Source organism: Ornithodoros turicata, chromosome 7 (genome assembly GCF_037126465.1).
Source record: "Ornithodoros turicata isolate Travis chromosome 7, ASM3712646v1, whole genome shotgun sequence".
Lineage (NCBI taxonomy): Eukaryota > Metazoa > Arthropoda > Arachnida > Ixodida > Argasidae > Ornithodoros > Ornithodoros turicata.
In genome coordinates this window covers 30,333,776-30,354,089 of record NC_088207.1, presented here as the reverse complement: position 1 = coordinate 30,354,089, position 20,314 = coordinate 30,333,776, and the positions used below count along the sequence as shown (strand labels likewise).

At 44.1% G+C, this 20,314-nt stretch overlaps 1 protein-coding gene across 1 annotated transcript; it reads left to right on the top strand.

Moving 5' to 3' along the window:
- Positions 1-277: 277 nt before the first annotated feature.
- Positions 278-20,313, top strand: LOC135400784 (serine/arginine repetitive matrix protein 2-like). The gene is made up of 11 exons (XM_064632699.1): positions 278-508; positions 2,690-6,483; positions 8,629-8,819; positions 9,314-9,456; positions 13,802-14,212; positions 15,746-15,862; positions 17,430-17,543; positions 17,714-17,861; positions 18,514-18,573; positions 18,644-18,759; positions 19,602-20,313. Exons 1-11 carry the CDS (start codon positions 293-295, stop codon positions 19,770-19,772), a joined length of 5,481 nt encoding a protein of 1,826 aa, XP_064488769.1. The 5' UTR covers positions 278-292; the 3' UTR covers positions 19,773-20,313.
- The last annotated feature ends 1 nt before the right edge of the window (position 20,314 follows it).

The window sequence follows — 20,314 nt, the reverse complement described above, 5'->3', positions numbered from 1 at the left end:
TTAGTGATAGGTTATGTTAGTGCGGCTGTGGCAGCTTGCCTGGCCTCCCAAAATCCGTTTCAAAAGGAAGTTTGGGACGATGCAAGCCGCCACAGCCGCACCAACCAAACGATGCCTTAGGTTAGTTTAGTGATAGGTTAGGTTAGGTTAGTGCGGCTGTGGCAGCCTGCCTCGCCTCCCCAAATCCGTTTCAAAAGGAGTTGGGGGCGATGCAAGCTGCCACACCCGCACCAACCAAATTTAACCAACAGCTTGGTGCTCGCACGCCGATGTCGGAGCGATCGTCATCATTATGGAGGAACCCGTAATGGACGACATTTCGCTACCTCACAATGTTCGAGTTGAAGATATTTTAGCCAGTTATTTTACAAAGAAGCTCGAGAACAACGGAACTGAATCGATATCCATGGACACTGAAGCCGAAAAAACATCACGGTTGAAGAAGTCTAAAAAACGGAAGCACAGGAAAAAGAAAAAGCATCGGTATAAGAAAAGCCTCCCTGAAAGTGTGAGTGTCGGTGTGAGTGTGATTTCTTAGTCTCAGATAACGAAGACCTGAAATACACGGAAATTAAGCAGAAAAGGTTGGGTTCAGATTTTGACAAATTCATGGTGAGTTTGTGTTACTCTGCAAATACTCCTGTTTACGCTGTTATGAAATACAGACACAAGTCAAGATACATTGTTCCTCTTGTCTATTGTCAGATGGAAGGTCTTGGACGACATATAAGCGCGCTAAATGCCGCCAAGTATAACATAGACGCTGATGTCCACGTAATGCAACGAATTTAACCAGTAATACAAGCAATACAATGAAGTGACGTCATCTGGATCTAAACTGGTAAATAGCCGAAACTCGGAAAATAATTGGAGGACGGGCTTACAAACCCATCCATACTGAGATGTCGCTACGTTGTGTATAGCCACACACGCTGTAAGCTTCTATTGTACTCAGCATGAAACATGCGTCTAAACAGGCTTTCTAGGCAATGAAAGAAATACAAATACTGAGATTTGAAGGGACTTAAGGATTTGATAACAACAGACTTGTCTTGTCTGCAACACTTCCTTGCGTCATTCCTGTAGTTCCATACAGTCCATCGTGTGGGTTCAAATTTTTGATGAAGTTTTGCTTTTGCACCAGAAATTTCTCGTTCAAGCTGCCTCTCAAATGTCAGAAATCTTTTAATGACAGGACATTTTTATGGTATGATAAGTGCCTTTCAATTGCTATGAGGGACTTACAGGACAAAATGTGAATTTCTGAACATATTATGCCGAATCCCATGCTCCTCACTGGTGCCTGAACTCTTGTTGCAACACAACAAGATACTACGATGCATAACATTTGCTACAACAGACATGTATAACACCCGTGAAACAACACACACTCATTTCTCTTTGTGATGACATATTTCGATGAACACTTTATTTGAAAATTTTGACACTTTTGCAACAAACAAAAAATCGAAAAATTCTATTCTATACCTGTTAAAATTTGTCAGCAACTTTGTTTTTGACAAACACCAAATTGTCAAAAAATGTTGAAGTTGTTGTACTTGCTGCACACCCCAGCCACAAACTGGCATTTAAGTACACCTGCTTTTCTTTTGCAACATTTTTTATGAACTCTCATACGCATCCCAGTTTTAATAACAACGGGGAAAATATAAAATGAGACAGTAGACAAGAAAAACTTTTGTGGCTCCCATGTGAACCTGTTTCGTGTTTTCACTGAGTCTCATGCGAATAAGACATTAATCATTGCTGCCATACTTCTGACTGTTCCATTTCGTTGTATCATATTCTCTGCAAGCTTTGGGGAGATGATAAATGGCATGATACATCCACGTAAAGCTACGTATGCTAACTTTCACCCTGCTGTGCACACTGCTGGATAACTGTTGCTACACTTTGTTAAAGTAGGGTGAGCGGAGCTAATTTGTGGCTTTACGTCGTGAGTCAGGTATGATCATGAGCGATGCCACAGTGGTCACTCTGGATAAATTTTGTCCTCCTGAAGGCTCTTGCACCAAAACCTAAGTACACGCCACACCATATTTAACGTCCCTCTCGGACACTGCTAAGTCGGTGTGTCTTAACAACTTGTACCCTGCTACTAGTGGGTAAGTGATTTTGCTTAGCTTTTTGAGATCACTTGGTCATTGCCCTCATATCCCCTCATATTCAGTATCCTTAACAGTACTATGTATAGAATGTTAACAGCACATCATGACAAAAAAAATTCATAAGATATTAGCAGCTTACTTAGAATTATGCACAGTTGCGTGACTGGTTCATCTTCCTGATATGGTGCTGTGCAAGTGTAGTGCACCAAAAATTGGCACACCATTTTGATGACAAAATTATCTTGAGAAACATCAGCAGTCATGATTATATGCAATCATTATTATCTGCCTTGCCTGCATTCCCAATTGATTATGCATGTACTGTGTTTAAATGATTGTGAATGATGGAAACCACTTCTTGGTGCATCACGCCGCTGAGTTAATACGCTGTGCTGTGTGCCCGCTGTTAATGTATAGGTCGCAACGGGAATCTTCTCAGCGTCCTGCACCTACTTTGTATTTTGCATTTGTAAACTAATATTAGAAACTTGTCATTAATTAGTTGTCAGGCTTGGATGATGTCAGTGATAATAAAGACAACCTTGGTACTCAAAACACAGGACGAGGATGAGAAGTCCAGCGATGAAGAATGCTGGGTTGAAGTCACAGCCAGTACATTGAAGGATGTGCCACCCACCGAAACATCCATTGTACCTACCCCATCTTCCAACATGCCCGATGCAACACCAGATCTGTACACAGTGAAGCCTCCCCCTGCCATCAATGTGTGTTCAGTGAACAGCGTTTCTGACAGTGAGCAACCTGCCGTAAAAGTTTCTTCAGACGCACAGGAACCGCTAAAACAGGATTCCGAAGCCCGTGGGACGCCAAAGAACCCTCAAAATGAGACTGAACCCGTCCCGACAGACAACGGTCCAGTGGCTCATTTCCCTGCAACAGAAAAGTCTCTCTCTGAAGCTGGAGTTGATATCTCTCTTAGCAGTTGTGATCACAAACCTGCGGCTGCAAAAGATAATAGTTGTCCCGATAAGCTGAAGGACAGAGAATCGAGTGAAAAGAAAGAAAACGACTTTAGTGATGTAGCGCATTCAAAAGGGAAAGATGATAGAGTCAAGAAAAGGAGCAGCAAGGAGCGTGATAACCAAAGGCATAACAAAAGCCATGGTAGGCGCAGGGATCAAGAAAGGGAAGGTGACCACAATAGGGAAACACACAGGGACAGAAGTAGAAGTTGTGAAAGGGCGCGGAACAGACGTCTGCATCATAGTAGGAGTCGCAGCAGGCAGGATAGGAACCTTGAAAGAAGTCGTCGCAGCAGAAGCTACAACAGGCGACCCCGAAGTGGGAGCCGCGACAGGCGCCCCCGGTGTGGGAGCCGCGACAGGCGCCCCCGGAGTGGTAGCCGAGACAGACGCCGCCGGAGCGGGAGCCGCGACAGGCGACCCCGGACTAGGAGCCGTGACAGACCACGTAGCAGGAGTGCTGACAGATGGCGGAGAAATGATGGCAGACGTCACAGCAGAAGTCACAGCAGGCGTCGTAGCACAAGCAGACAACATAGCCGAACCCGAGACCACAGGAGAAGTGATAGCAGCGACCGGCACTGCAGTAGGAGCGGTTCTAAGCGATACATCAGAAGTCGATCCCGACAGCAAACTCAGAATGAGGAAGAGAAGAGCAGTGGTGGAGACAGAGGCCAGCAGACCAGCGGAAATCAAAAGCCTCCTCATGGTGACTTAACGAACACTGCACAGACAAAGTCAGTTCCCGCCGGTAAAGATTCCTCAAACGATAATGTAGGAAGTGGTTACGAAAGCTCTGTGGCATCTAAGTCTGTGCCTTCTCTGCCAGTGGGTGATGCAACAGAGAGCGTCAGTGTTCCTGTGCTGGAGGCTTCCATTGAAAGTATTAGAGATTGTACAACACTACAGGAGAGCACGTTAGGTGATGCTACTGGAGCAACACTCAAAAATGTTGCTGAGGTTCCTACAATATCATTTTACCCTTGCCCTATAAGTGCTTTGTCTACCTCAAGTGAAGTTATCAGAGCAGGAAATTCAGAAATTAATACAATTCCCCATGTTCCTGAAGCAAATACTCTGATAGGGCAGCAGGAGCCATCAGAATGCAAGCTTCCATCTTCGCTCGAAGTGGAATGCATTCCCCTGCCAGAGCAGGTTGACGCACAAGATGACAATAGTAGTACACCTATGGACCTCTGCAATTCAGATGAAGATTTGTCACATGACAAGAGCGATGGCACTGAGATTTCTGAGCTATGCTGTGAGAAGGACATGTCTGGCAAGGCTACAACTGACCATACTGCTTTGGAGAGTAACTCCCAAATAGCAACATTAGATGACATGCAGGTTCCCATTGTTGCTCCCAATAAAGAGGAGCAACTGCAGCATGATGATTACGAGGTTGAGAATGTTGCGGAGTTCAGTGTTGTAAGTCCGCCACTATGCCCTCCAGGGGAGCCTGCATATATGGCTGAGGATACCCCTACACAGAGTGCAGATCCCCTATACCAAGAAGGACCTGTGATTGCGCCGGCAATTATGACAGAGACCAAAGCTGTTGCGAAAGATACATCAGATGAACCGGTGAGAAACTTTGTTCCAATGGGAACAGGCCTTGATTATAAACTTGGCCTGCTTTCAACTTTTCACCAAGATGATGAAGCACCACCAGGCACTGAGCCTGTCAGACTACCAGTGCCAGAGCATTATGGGGTGGCCCCTCCAGTCGTCCCCGAGGAAATGATCTCGACCTTGATCATGTCCTCCGGTATAGGTGGAGAGGGTGACACCTCAGGAACGTACGGGAATAAACCTGTATCAGAGACTTCAGCAAATGAAACGAAAGCAAGAGTCAGTGAAGGGGAAAATGAGAACAGGGAGCCTGAGGTTCAATCCAGCCACAAGGAAACATCCGAAAAGTGCAAAGGAGAGAGCCAAAGGCATCACAAGAAGTCGCATGCAGCAAGGTCTCGAAGTCGAAGCAGAGAAAGAAAGTCAAGACGTAGCATGAGTCGCAGCAGGAGGAGGTCATTCGGAACCCGGAGTACGGAAAGGAAGAGGCGCAGCAGGAGCAGAAGTCGCAGCAAAAGTAGAAGGAAGCCTTCAAAGAAAAGGAGTTGCGAACGCCGCAGCAGAAGAGCTAGCCGTAGTAGGAGCTGCAGGAGGAGCCGCAGCAGAGAGAGAGAACTGCATTCTGAACAAGGTAAAAGTGAATGTAAAGACCTTACACATGGCACGGAAAAGGAGCTGTCTCCAACCCGTACCGAGATTAAAAAATCCGAGTCTCCAGGGTGGCCTAGCATTGCGCACCAGCAGGTGACAGTCGATTGCCCTGGCAGTCTAACCGAGGACTTCCTTCAAGAGAAAATGGAGAGTGACGAAACGGTTGCGGAGTCGAGGTCGTCGGTCGTTATTCTAGAGAAGAGCAGCATCAAGATGTTTGGCGTGAACTGCCAGGACGTGTACGAAGCTGCTCACCATTCTGACAAGTTGAGGGAGATGGAGAACATTGTCCCGCATGACATTAAAATTAAAACGGAGGACAGTGTGTCAGAGGCGTGCTTTGCTCCAGAAATGTCAGGTGGCAATGCAGATAGCAGCGACACAAAACAAGTCATTGAACGGGATGCTTCTCTCCCAATAACATCGATTGTGTCGCAAGATGTAGAAGTGCAGCACTACAAGTGCAGTGATGCGGAGCCTGCTGCACCTCAGGAAAGTCCTGCAGCAGAAGTGAAGAACGAGGGACCTGGAAATGTGAACGGGGGGACGGACAGAGATAGTCCTGCCAAAGTCGAGTGCACGGCGAGTGACCAAAAGTCCCCGCAGAGAATTAAAAAGGAGGGTCGCGGCAAACGCAAGAAAGGCGCTCGAAGAGATCGAAGCAACAGCGAAGGTAGCAGTCCCAGAAGAACAAAGCGCAGCAAGTGCCGCGCACCACAGAAGAGTAGAAGCAGGAGCAGGTCACAGCCGAAGGTGCAGAGTGTGGAAAGGCAGCCAAAGCATAGAAGTCGTAGTCGAGAGAAGGCAAGGCATCGTCGTGGTGCGCGGAGAGGTCGAAGCAAGGAAAAGTCGAGGTGCAGCCGGAGTTCCACTTTGTCCCCGAAGCCTCGAAGTAGGAGTAGGTCATTGAAGCGTAATAGTCGGAATAGAGGAGGTATTATGCATCGAAGAAGTCGCAGTAGATCCTTGAGGCATCGGGGCATCGATCGCATGTCAAGGCGTAGGAGTCAAAGCATCATCAGGCAGCGTCGCAAAAGAAGCCGTAGCAGGTCACGGCCGCCTAGCAAGAACCGCAGTAGCCTAAAGCCGAGAAGCCCGAGCCGCAAAAAATCAAAGAGTCCCGTCAATCATCCAGGACGTGCTGCAAGGTGAGATGTTTGCCATATATCTGTGGGATGACAAAGGAAATGTGTAGTGTAAGAGCAGAGTCTTGTGTTTTAGGGTTAAACCGCTTGGAATCTTGCATTCATCTGAGATGTGAAAAGCACTCTTTTTATTTTCCACCAGATGGCAGCGTTCAAATCACTTCGGCGGTTTGGCCGGATGTCATGTTCTACGATGTCACAATTGAAAATGACTCTGAATGATGGCAGTGACGCATTCATTCTTTCATTAGCACATTTGTTGTTGGTAGCCAAAGTCGTGCTGAAGATTAGGAGGTGGTGGGTTCGAATGCTACCACCGACTGTGTTGTCTGAGGATTTCCCTGGGTTTTCCGAAGACTTTCCAGACGAATGTCTGCACAGTTCCCCCTGAAGTCTGCCCAGGATGCATACTAACCCCCCCCCTTCCTGCTGTTCTCTCTCCATCTGTCCATATCTGTACACCGCTCATAGCCACAGTTGTTTTGTGGCACTAACACAGAATCGAAAAACAAAGCAATAATACATTGGTTGTGCAAACAGGAATGTGCATGTGCTGGCTGGCATGTACCATATAAACCGAATTATAGGTCGATCCTGTGTATACTTCGACCCCATTTTCTGCAGGGAAAACTAAGGCAAAAATATCCACTGGTGCGCTGCATGCAGTCATTAAGGGACAGTGAACGTGGAATGATTTATTGTACAAAGACATCATGAAACATAAATGAAAATGTGCGTTCATCAGTCCAAGTCCGGTTCTTTGTCTGTCTTTGATCAGCAGTTTGTAGCTCACCAATAACAGGCTGTCCACAGTTCCATGTAAAGCACTGCTAACCAGTGATGGCCAGTAGTTAACTACATGTAGTTAAACTACCAGTTGTAGTTATAAACTACCTGATTGTAGTTCAAAAGTAGTTATCAACTACTTGCAGAAATGTAGTGGCAACTACTAGTTAAACTACTATTTTGAGTAGTTAACTACAGTAGTTAGGTTACTGCAGGCGCCAACTACTTCCGATTTTGCCGCAAGCTTTACGGCACGATTGTGCTTCCGACCTTTACCTTGAGCTACTTGTTTGTTGAGAACGGAGGTGCAGAGCAATTATGCCGTGCATGTGCACTAAATCTTCACTTTTAATGCTTGTCTAGTGAAGCCTCATTTGCTGCGAAGTAACTCTTCAACTTAGTTTATCGCGTAGGCACAGAAAGAATCCCGCCACAAGCTTTGTATTTGACGATCATAGCAATGGCTTGAGCCAAAGTTTATCATTGCTTGTGATTCATAGTTAGGTGTCCGAGAACACTGCAAGGGATTGGTGTTGATGGACAACGTAAAGTAGTTATAGATTTAGTTAAAATACATTGCAGTAGTTAAAGAAGTAGTTTTAACTACTCCCCTGAAAAGTAGTTGAACTACTAGTTAAACTACTCCATTGGGAAGTAGTTAGGAGTTAAACTACTGAAGAAGTAGTTAGTGGCCATCACTGCTGCTAATACAGGGCTTTTTGAACCTTTTCACCACCATTTCTTCAGGACGCACCTTCCACGCAGATGAAACACACTCACGTACGTTTGAGGTTGGCGTCTTCAGGTTACCTTGAGACATCCATTCGTTATAGTGTTCAATATCTGAGGGGTTTACTGAAAAAGACATCAAGCGTCTGCAGAATGAGGTGGGTGAAGCAGAACCAAGAGTGCTATTGCAGCACTCCCAAAGACAGAGAGAATGGCTGCGCTGATCATGTGTTACCAGGTGGCAACCCTCGATCTTTCACCATTGACAGGCTTACAAGATGAGGGCAGTGTCTCATGCCCAGTTTTTTTTTTCTGTATTGTGACTGTGCCTAGTACCATTCTTCCAATGCTCTGCCACGCGAATGTAGGATACATTTATGGACCACCAACTTTGCAGGGAATTCTCCAGTAAACCTACAATCGTACAAACTCTGTGTTATCAGAGCCGTTTGATATCAGTAAAAACATGGCATAAACGCATGCTTTCCTGGGGGCTAAGAACTGATACACATCAAGCATGCCTAGCAGAACTTTGCCCTCAGCGGAGAGAGAGTCGACAATCTTTTTTTGTCGTGCACTCACGCTAGATCTTTTGAGTGTCGTTAAACTGACATGGCAGTGATCTCAATGCAGGGCATCCTCCGTTGAAAAAATTGACAAAGCTCAGCTCCTGGAAGCAGCGAGGCGAAATGTCAAGGAGATGATGGAAAAGGGCACTTTGCCGAGAGGCCTCACTATAAGTGTGACCACCACAAAACTAATGACTCATCCAGCAGCAGCTGAACAACCCAAGATACCAACGAGTTCTCTGGCTGATCTCACTGGTACAGCATGGTCACTTGATATCTTTCTTGTACAAGTGTACTGTTCATTTTAAATGTATGATCAACTGTAAGTAACTGTGTTAAAGATAATAGTACCTTGTTGAAAATGTATGTGATATTTCACTCAAGATACACAAAAAGTATCTAAGCACACATACACTGTTACTTTTACTCAAGTTACTTAACAGCTCTGGTGGCGCTACACGCAGCAATTGAACTACAGAACACGAACAGCAACAACAACAACTTTATTTTTAAGATGAGTAATGGGGAGTTTCATCACCAGTAACTACAGAACATTGCAGCTTAGCACGTTAAAAATTAATGCTCTTGTGTTGTGTAATTTAGTTCTTAGGACTGCTTGCATGTTTCTTTTCCAGTTACGGTGACTAGTAGCTTGCTGTGAAGTGACCCCTTGATGTCTCGTATTTGCATCTCATACTATTTTTCCCCACACATTTTGTTTTCTCTTTTCTTTTCTATCTCTCACACAGAGTTCTGCAAAGCACTGTCTAAAGAAGAGGAGAAAGAAGAATCTGGGGAGGCAGATCCGAAAGATTCGGGTGATGAGCCGGCATTCAAGATCCACCACCCCTTCAAAGTCAAGGACCCGCCTCCCATTAGAATTAACATTCCTGTAAGTACTTCCATCTCCAAGGGCGACCCCGATATTAAGGCCATTGAATATTTGTAGCGACATTCACCATCAGGACTCCGTAAACGTGCAGTGTGTGAGACTCGGGAAGTTTTATTATGTGTTGTTTGTGCTTATGCTACGTGTACGTCTTCTCCCTGACACTTGGGATTAAAAGATTATTGTAGATATTCTGGTATGTTCTTTTTTGTGTGTTTGATGCTTCCAGCATTTCGTTCTCAGTGTATTGGGCTTGACCCTCTGCAGGTTCAAGTTTATTTAACTCCAACGCTATTTTCATGTTGCAACGTCAGTATAGATGGGTTAGAAACTTTAGGTATTTGCCTAGAGCGCCTAAACTAACATTTTTTTCACAGTCTGCCTGCTTTTCTGTCTTATTCTTGGATGCCTTCAGTCTCATCATTGTTACTGACAAGACTGTAATACGCTACTGAAAATTTCCCTGTTAAGAAGCCATCTCTAATAGATTGTTCCCTGCATTACGGTAGGGGAATTTAACAAACAAAAGTGCATGTGTTAATTTGAAATTCTCCTTGCTATCAGCAACTGGATAACTCGGGCAGCACTTTGATCATCGTATACAAAATGATCACGCAAAATACGTTTTTGCATCTGCAAACAACAGTGTGATGATGTCACATTAAACGTCTTACTGGCTCGATGTGGTATCTGCGATACTTACGATTGGTTCATGCAAGGTCTGGCTGTCGATTCCTATATTGCTGATACGCTTTGCATCCCCCGATGTTGCTATCGCTATAGCAGATCCTCTGCCTGTTCCACTATCTGGCCAAATATGTCTGATTGTCACTCAGCATATAAAATTTTGTTAGTCCAACTTCAGCAGTGATCTTGATGTTGCAGTTATCGACACAGTATACGTAGGGCCCTATGTTTTAGGGTTAAACCAGGTGGAACACGTTTTTACCACCCGATTTGCACACATTGTCACCTAGGGCAAAACCTGAAAACCCCCGCAAACTAACTTGGCAAAGTGCCAATTCAGTCAGTGATATGTGCAGAGTGCTGCGCACTGCACTTTTGACACGGCTGTTCCACATCTTGTGTTCATAAAAAATGTGGAAAGTGCTCTTATTTTTATGTTCCACCCAAAAAATGCACTTTCCTACCCGATATCGCCCGATTTTACCCTGTTTTACGGCTCCTGGAATAAAACCTGATATTTATCCCCGATTTTAAAAAAACATGAAACCCGGAAACATGTGGTCCTAAGTATTCGTCTGAGATCAGAAACATGTATCACCGGTATCAACATATTTTGTTGTCACTCAGTTATAGTAGCGGCTAAATGTATGAAATTTTAATTGTAATGTTTTAAATAACAGATTATGATACTAGTCATGCGATTGTCATCCTCCATATGCCCTGCGTATGGCATAAAGCAACGTGTGTGTTCGAGATAGCTGAAGTGTGTCACTGGTGGTCACATTTATGGGAGGTCGCGTCAATTTCCATTCATGGTACAAAGTTTCACGGGACTACATGAACAGCAGGGCAGACATGGCACTTTATCGTGGTGTCACGTTTTGGGATATTACATACATATTTCATGACGCTTTTCACAGTATCGCAGTCCCCAAAAATGTGCTCTGTGTTTCTGTTTTCTTCTTTGGGACATTGGATATTGGCATTGCATTGGCAAGTGACGAAAGAGGAATTGATGGCTATGACTCTTAAGGAAATGCACAAGAGAAAGGCAGTGTATGTGCAATTATGAAGGAAATGCTCAGCCATTTTGATATTGTACTGTGTGCTACTCTAGCACTTGCTACAATACGAAGTGTTATCAGCCTATAATGGAAGAAATTTGATAGTAGAAAATTTGACTCTCATTGTTGCACGCTATCTATAATGACGTGTAGTATGTGTGGGATTTTGAAGAGCATGAAGCTACACAGATTCCATCCTGCAGCTAGCAAAGCTGCATTTTTTCAGCAAAGTATACCAGAAGAAAAAAGAATATATACTCTGTTATTTTTGTAATGTGTACCAGTGAAGTGTGCGCATCAGTGGTATGGTTTTGATGGCAACCTGAGATCCAGAGTTTTGTTTGATGTGCTTGTAAGAGAACACAAACTTCCTCGGCTTTCTTCACTTGACTGGTGTCTGCAAAACATCAACATTATTATTGAAATAATAAACCTGTGTCTGTCACTTTGTGACTGCACATTGTTTACAGTAGTAAAAATGCAGCTACTAATTCTGCTTCATTCTGGATCAACTTTATATGCTTGTGACTTCATATGATTCAGGCTGAAAACCACATAAGCCATACAACGGTAAAGTTCATAGAGAGTTAGAAAAATGAATGTTGTTATCTATTGCCTGCTGGTGACGATATGACCTCTTTCCCATTCCTTGCACAATGATTACCAAAGAATTGTGCTCGAGAAATACATAGCTTGTTTTGATGGAGAAAAGCTATGAGAAAGACAAGAAAGGCAGTTTTAAAAGTTGAAGGTTATTTTTCCGCTGTTTGGTTGTCCCCTGTGACCACCTTAACCACGTGCGAGGCACATGGGTCTTTGAAAAGCTATTACGGTTGAAACGTTAATATGAAAGAAACGTGTTGTCACATTCGACAACTTCAATTGCTTGCACTGTTTGTGAATGGTTGTAACTGCTGTTGCCTTCTTTCATATTGGCAGCTTCTTTCTTTTCATTGTGCGTCAGTACCCTTCAGGTGATCATGGTGTCCTCTTTTCTGATGTCTTTGCGTTGATTTCTTATTCTGATTTCTTAATACTACAATTACTGTTCAGATTTTACCTGTAATTTTCCTACTGTGACCTTTACTGCTATTATTGTCAAGTCCCTCCAAAATGCAGGGAATGGTGAATTATCGCATGGAACATTTTTATGTATTTTGATGTTACAAAGGATGCAGTACTGTAGTACACTAGACGTCTGACACTTTTTTGTTCTGTTATAGTAGTAACTAGCATGCCTGTAGCTCAAGTCTGCAAAGCACTTCTGACAGACCTGCTGCCCTTTTGCCAGCAATGAAATAAACTGTAAATATAGAATGGATGCAGATTACTGCATTTCCTAGTCACTCTGAGAAAACCATACGTTTCTCCTGTGTGGAGTGCTTGTTGTACTGAGGTTACCGTGGTAACGATATCCGTGCTCCTTGTGCAACCTGCATCGTAGATGTACGCTACTGTAGTGTAGCCCTTTTTTTCTTCTGTAGTACAGCTCTCGTGTTACCGCTACATTGGAGCAAAGTATTCAAGCACTTGATGTGTCATTACTCAGGATTATATTTTCTGTCGCATATGTGGAGAAACAGATTTTAACTCGTTATGGTCAGAGTACTCGGAAGCATTCTCAATCTGCACAGAATGAGCAGTGTCAGTGTGTGTAACATATCTTCTAACTTGAGCTTGCAGCTGCTTTTTTCTTTTTCTCCTTGAACAGAGTGTACCCGAACACACGAGCAACAGTTGTTAGAACTTTTGCTTTGGGGCTCACAAGTAATCTACAATAACATCAGGTGCCATTTTATTTGGCAACCTCTACTGCGTGATGCTGCTAAATGTTTTGTTTTTTTAATAAATCACGCACACAATGCGAAGGCATAATCTGCCTTGGTCAAGCGTTATTTGTGTAGCAGTTTGTGATGGCTGCAGAAATGAACACCATGTTCACACAGGGGATGTTGTATCTCTGCAATTCCATCTGTAGGACACATTGTTCATATTGTCTAATGGTAATACTATAAAGAAATATAGTTGCCTCTAAAGTGGTCCACTGCTGTTCTGGATACTTGCGTCGTTAATAAAAAGGCTTTGTGCAGGAGCCACACACAAGCTTTTCTTTTCTTTTTCTTTTTTTGCCACTGTAACCTCTTGAAAAGCAGGCAACAACAAATCTCTCCTCCTCGACTACTGATAACATCACTACCACCATCACATGACAGCCGCTAACAACTGCTGCTGGCACCAGTCTGTATTTGTATTGTGTCCCTGCATCACCAATTATACTGCCGTGACATGCAGTGTACCCTGTTTGTAAGCGAAAGTTGTACAGATAATAGTTCATGTAATTTTTCTCATTCGTGTGACACTTGTTCGATATGTCTTGTTAATACTTTGCCTTAGATTTATCTCTCAGAATGAATATTGGTCCGTAAATAAAAGTCCTTTACTTTTTTGCTAATGGTGTGATCAAGTGTGCAGTCTGTTTTTAAGCTTTACCCCCACACCTCATAGGAGCAAAGGGTCCAAAACCCTCTGCTTCCCAATTTCACTCTCTTCCATCCCGTCCCCCGTGCTTGGGGTTAAGCACACTGTTTCCTCCACAGAATGCTACCCAGCTCCCCGTGAAGACGCTGGCAGAGAAGGTGGCTGAAGCAGCCAACCTCCACAAACAGTTTCCCGTGTCCAGCGGAAATCAGCACCGCATCAAGGAGCTTGAGTGGGTGCCAGTTGAGCCCGAGCCATGCAAGGAAGATGCCAAAGTTGAAAAGAAGCAGAAAGTCGTCAGGGCCAAGCTGGACGATACCAAGTCTGCGGCCTCTCCTCCCCTTTCCCTCCCTGCACCTCCTTCCCCTCCTCCATTGCAGCAAGCGGGGGTGTTCAATCCTCTGCCAACGGTAATGATGGCTCCAGTGTTCGGAACACGAACAGAACAAGAAAGGCCGCCTGTGCAGGTGTGTGCCGTAGCTCCGATGGTGGTAGCGCAGCAAGGACCTGCCGCAACGTCCAAGCTTACGGTAGGTGTGCTCCGTTATACTTGCACACGTCTGACGGCCTCTTTTTTCTTGCTTCCGGGACAAATGGTGGTGTTTGAGAGACTGCACAAGTTACTAAAGTACCATGTACCATATTGGGTGTCACGGCTTTCCCTTTATATTGCAAAATGCACTGCCTTGGGACAAAAGTTTGCGGAACACGGCACTGGTGCATTTCTTCGTCGGAGCAGCCCTCTGGTGGCTATCAGGAAGAGTTTGATTGAGAAGTGGGTGACCAGCTGTTCTATTCATCTCGCAGTATGTGTGTCTGCTCCTGTTTGCTCCTAGGGTGTCGCTCCAATGAAGAACTGTGACACCACCTTGTTCCATAAACTTTTGTCCAAAGCTGTACAGTGCAGTGTGCAAGAGCACAGGCGGAAACTGTTTAGTACGGTGTGCTTCGATCCTTGTGTTTTTGGGGTGGAAGCTGGTAAAACCCGTAAAAACCCTAAAAATGAACATCGCAAGGTGCCAATTCTGCCACCAAGATGGGCACTGGAGAACACCGAGCACTGCACACTCAGGACAGACACTCGGCCTCTTGTGTTCAACCAAAATGTTCAATCTGGAAAAGAATATTTGGCTTTTCCACCTGATATCGCTCAATTTTATGCTGTTTTACAGCTCCCAAAATAAAACCCAATTTTTGCCCTCTGATTAAAAAAAAAACAAAAAAACACACACACACAACATAAATCCTGAAAGCACAAGGGTCTAAGTGTGCCTAGTACCCAGTGAAAGCTCGTACCCTGTAAAAGAATGACATTGACAGCCTGTGTCATGAAGCGAGTATGCGTCTAGCTTTGTAGCTTTTCCAATCACGTCTAGTGGATGCGAAGTTTGTTTCTTCGTTTTCTACAGCAGTATTTCTGTTACACGTAGTAATTTGAGATAGGCCTTGTACTAAATGAGTGCCATGCCCATGGTGCATTTTCTACAACACACCACTGCGTTTTCTTAGCATCCGAGCTGGAAATATGTCCAATACTGAGCCGCTAATGCGAAACAGCTGCGTGCAATTAAACTGTGGAATCCTGGTATTGACTAGACAAGGGGGGCATTTCCCCCACTTTTGCCCCAAAGGCACTGTCAGGTTGAATCAAGCAGGATAATGCTTCCTCCTTTTTCGGCCTAGATCTGCATTCTTGGGCATTGTGGGAGGGGTCGCGTTGATTTCGCTAAGGTTTTCCCGTCCAGAAAAACGCGACAAACATTACTGCTTGACTTCACTACAATCCTATTCGCTGCCAACACTACTTTTAATTTGAAGTACGCTGAGATGAGGTGACTGAATGGAAGAAAACAGAGGCTTTTAAAACATCCGGCATATTTTCAGTCATTTGATCTGTGGTTCTTGTTTCCAGTGATAACTACGAAAATTACAAAAACATTACTCTAAAATACGAGGTCAATTCACTCTCGGGGGGGGGGGGGGGGGGGGAACTTGGCGATTATATTTGCGTCTCAAAGCTCCTACGTTCTGATGTCATGTTGGTACGCGTTTGTCATTTTCAGAGTGATGGTATGGATTTGTGTGAGATAATGAGCCGACGTGTGGAAGCCCTTCGTCGTCTCAAAGAGAATCCCATGGACATGGAAGCCATGCATATTTTCCATGAATGCCACAAACAGGTAATAATGTGCATGAGGTACATGAAAATGTGAATTTCATTTTATTAGCCAATGGCAAGACACACTGCATAAATAATTAGACCTTTCGTGCCACAGAGCCTAGTGGTGATGATGATTAGGATTTTCGATAGTGCAGCAGCGACAAAGGCTTAGAGCATAGTGTGAACATCAATTCAAGATTTATTAAAATTGGTTGACAACATTGGTTGGTGTACACATTTGTAACCGTGTTGCTTTTGGAAATTGTCTAATCAAGCAGCCATTTTCGTGGAATCCATATTATGTGCTTATGAGGCAAGCTCCCAACTTTATAGCCTTCTGTTTGGGGGGAGAGAGATTTGTTGAGGTACAAAGGGTCATTAGGAGCAAGAGAATCCCAGGGGCACTGGGTAGGTATATTGCTGGGTATTATAAGTGTATCATATATTACTGTCTGTCAGGAGGTCGACTGCCCCAACATTCATAGTCACGCATGAGTTTGCAGATGTGAGAGAAAAAATGAGAGACAGCAAAAAGGGCATGTTTCAGCAATAGGATGGGTAGGGTGGCCCCGCATAATTCTGGCACAGGCAGATTGAAGCAAAAGGCTTAGGTCTGCACTTTTCAACCTGAGGCCAGTGCACATCTACCGCATTGACGGATTTTTCATCTTGGGGAGGGATACGGCTGTCCGAGCTCACTGTGCTGGTGCCTGCATCCCCGACACTGGCACACATTGCCTGAACATTGCTCACACCGCAGTATGAACGTTGTACAGAACATGGAGCATGACTGGTCAAACCACCACGTGGTCCTAGGCATGTGAACAAAAAGAAATGGTGAAGAGCAAGTGACTTGTCCCAGGAGACCTTATCCAAACGTGCGGTGAACCACATAATGCTCATGTGTCACTCCTCTTGTGTTAGCTGCAAAGAGGAAATATGGGCTGTAATAAGCACTTGCTTACCAACAGTGAGAAACTGAAAGACAGGAAATGGTAGACAGTGAACTGCAGTTCATTTTGCACCAGCTTTTTTTTTTTAATTATTTTACCAAAATATGGCAGTACCAAGTGCACAAAGCTGCCATGGAGATGTAGCTGAAGGTATGTGAGAATATTCAATTGAGATATGTGAAAGGCAGTGCCACAGTATGGTGCTACCACGTATAGCCATGGACGCATCCTGCCTCACATAAACACTGCAGGTCGTTGCGGTGATGTCCCCAGGTTCCGGTAAAGCAGAGTTTGAACATGAGGCGCTTCCCAAAGCTTTGTCACTGACTACGTAAGAAGTTCTCCATGATAAAATACGTTTCTTGTGCATTTTAAAATATAGATGGCACTGAAGACATCGAAACTTCTGCCACAGCTAAATGAATTGCTCGAAGACCATGTAAACATTTTTCAGGTTTCACATTTGTCTCAACTGAGAAAAATTAAATCAGCAAGAAATTCACCAACAAAATATGTGACATATGAGGTACTTTGCAGTTAGAATTGATGTTTTGGGCATGAGATGTTTGATTGTGTAATGATAGCAGGACTAAGAAGGACAAGTTCAAGAAAATCTTATTTGTCCCGTGACAGTTCCAGGCATGGGCACAGTCAAAGCAAGAACCAGGACAGTACACGGGCACTGTAGATTTCAAGCCACTTACCCCAGAGGAACTTTCAGGACCATTTCCAGCATGGGTGAAGAAGGTGAATGAGCACTTTGTTGCCAGACCATCTTTTCTGTACTTTATTCCACCTGTTCAGTAATTTCTGATGAAGAAAGAAATGAGACCAATATGCTTCGTTTAGACGGAAAGTTCACCCATGTGTTCACCCAAGAGCATTTCACAACAGCATTTCTCTTTACATCTTTTCAGGATCAATTTGCTAAGGCCATGCCTGTACTTGAGGGCATTGGCATGCATCTCTTAAGGAAGATGGGGTGGAATCCCGGAGAGGGATTAGGAAAGAATAAGGAAGGTGCCCTCGAGCCACTGCTACCAAATATTAAAACCGATAAAAAGGGTGAGCAACTTCCTTACTCATGTGTAAGGCTGCTGGAATCTAACTGACTTTTACCACAATTCAGTGCCCTACTGCAGTGACAGTACAAGTAGAACACATGTTCAAAAGCGTATGAGGATAATTTTACTAACTATGACACAGAGTTTTGCGTTCTGTCTAGTATGTCCTCTGACTCCACAAATGTGGTAGAGACCATGAACCAAAGGAAACTGCGTAGAAACGTTGCTTCAGTCATTTCTGCAGAAACAGACAAGTGACCTGAACAGGATTGTGAATGCGCAATTTGAAGTTCATTTTTGTGGTACTAACCCTACTACAATCACATTCTCCTTATCTATCACATTACCATGTCACCCCAATAACTGACGAAAGGAATGCTGCAAGTTTATCCTTGTGCGCGTGATGTTACTGCTCACAGGCCATGCAGATTATCATCTGCCTCAAAGACTGATTAGGCATATGAGCATGTCAGTCACACATTATAGATAGAGTGGAATGTTAGTTTTGTGTATGCAAGCTCATTTTGTTCACCTGGTGGGTCCATATGTGCTGCTGTTTTCCAATACCAGTGGCAAATGTGAAGCAAAAGTAGAGTATTCGTATGTATATGGGCTTCAAGCAAGAGAATGGAAAATACCATTTGTGTTTGTAGGCTTGGTGTCCGAAGAGGAGGTAAAAAGGCAGGTTGTCCCAGCAGTTCAGGAACTGGGAGGTAAGAAAAACAGGTTTTTACAAGCCATTGTTGTAACCATTCAGCAATAACACACAACGACCGCATCCAGGAAAGCACCCTGTCTCAGCTCTTACTGAGTACTGCATCAAGCATAGACTTGGTCCACCAGAATTTACCCTGGCAAACGAAAGCGGGCCAGATCACAAGAAGACATTCATCTTCAAAGTAGGTACCACATTAATTATTTAGCCCGGGAATTTAACTGAGACACCCGGTAGATGACCTGCAACCCTACGTCATTGATTACGTAACGCCACTGCACAAGGCATGTGGTGGGCACTATCAGCCTATCAGCAGACACATTTTTCCCGCTTCTTGCCAACCACAGCAAAATATTACGTCGAACCAGTCTTCAAGAAACACCACATGTTTGTAAACAGAAAGTCATCTATAGTACTACTAACACAAGAGGGGGAGAGGAAATGCATCTGTTCTCTTCTGTCTCTCTTCCCTCACTCTCAAGGAAACGTTACCGTATTCAAATCTACAGGGTTATCCATGATAAAGTGCACAGTTTGTAATGAAGATAAAAGGGACAAAAAAGTTCGGGAGCTAATTTATACCCGTCAAATCAACGGAAATTGCGCATAGCTCCACCAATAGTGTAACATTGCACGCTTGTTGCATGTTCGATGTTCGAAGGCGACGACATCATCATCATCACGGCGTTGCAACCTTTGTGACCTCATTTGTGCGAGGCTTTTTTTTTTCTTCTCATTCTAGCATTCATTCCATTAAGCTGCAGTTCAGCCTACACTGGCATCCTTGACTTCTTCTACATATGCCTTCTAGAATTAATTTGCCCCGAGGGCTCAAGACAATCCAGAATAGGGTATTGACCATTCTTAATTTTTCGTAATTAATCTGGAAGTAGAAAGCGTTTCACACACTGTTTCTTATGTAAGAAATGTTACTTTATCTTGCGTAACCCTGTAGCATCAAGTTGCTTGCCTGTGTCCATTTCAAGTAAGCAACCTCACCTTTAATATGACTTCTGTTGAGTTCAGGTGAAAGTCAACGGCCAAGAGTACCAGCCAGTGGAACGAAGCATCAACAAGAAACATGCAAAAGCTCAAGCTGCTTTGGTCTGCTTGCAACACTTAGGGATTGTTGCCAAGAACTTTACTTCTGGTGAAAGTGCTTATCTCCATTCTGTAGAGGCTGGCACCCCACAGTAGCCCCAGTTCTCCAGGTGCACACTCCATGGTGCAAAGTTACTCATGTAGGAGGCAAATGATGTCCCTGGAGTACTATCCTGCCATGTTTCCTCAATGCAGACGTCGTTTGTGACACACCGTGCGATGTGTGAGGATGTATTGTGGCCAGGAGAGGTCCAAGAGGGTGGCTGCCGGTGCATGCCTAAGGAGCTTATCTGAAGCTGAGCTGACTTAAGCCTCTGTTTGTTCATTCTGTGTTTTCCATCAGTCACAAAAAACACCAGACAAACTCACAAAGTCAGGTATGAAGCAAAGCACTGTGTTCTCACATATCAGAGATGCTGAAGTGTAGCATCCACACAGTTTGTAGTTATGTACATACCGCCATGCCTAGCATCATGACGATGTTTTGTGTCTCATGTTCTGTGGTATCTTCCTTGTGATATCCATCCTCATATTTTAGTAAACTGTACTCTTAACTGTGATCAACGACTAAATGGTGTCAGCACAATGGTGTACTGTCACTGGACATTTGCCTGTGGAAATAAAGTTTTGAAAAGATC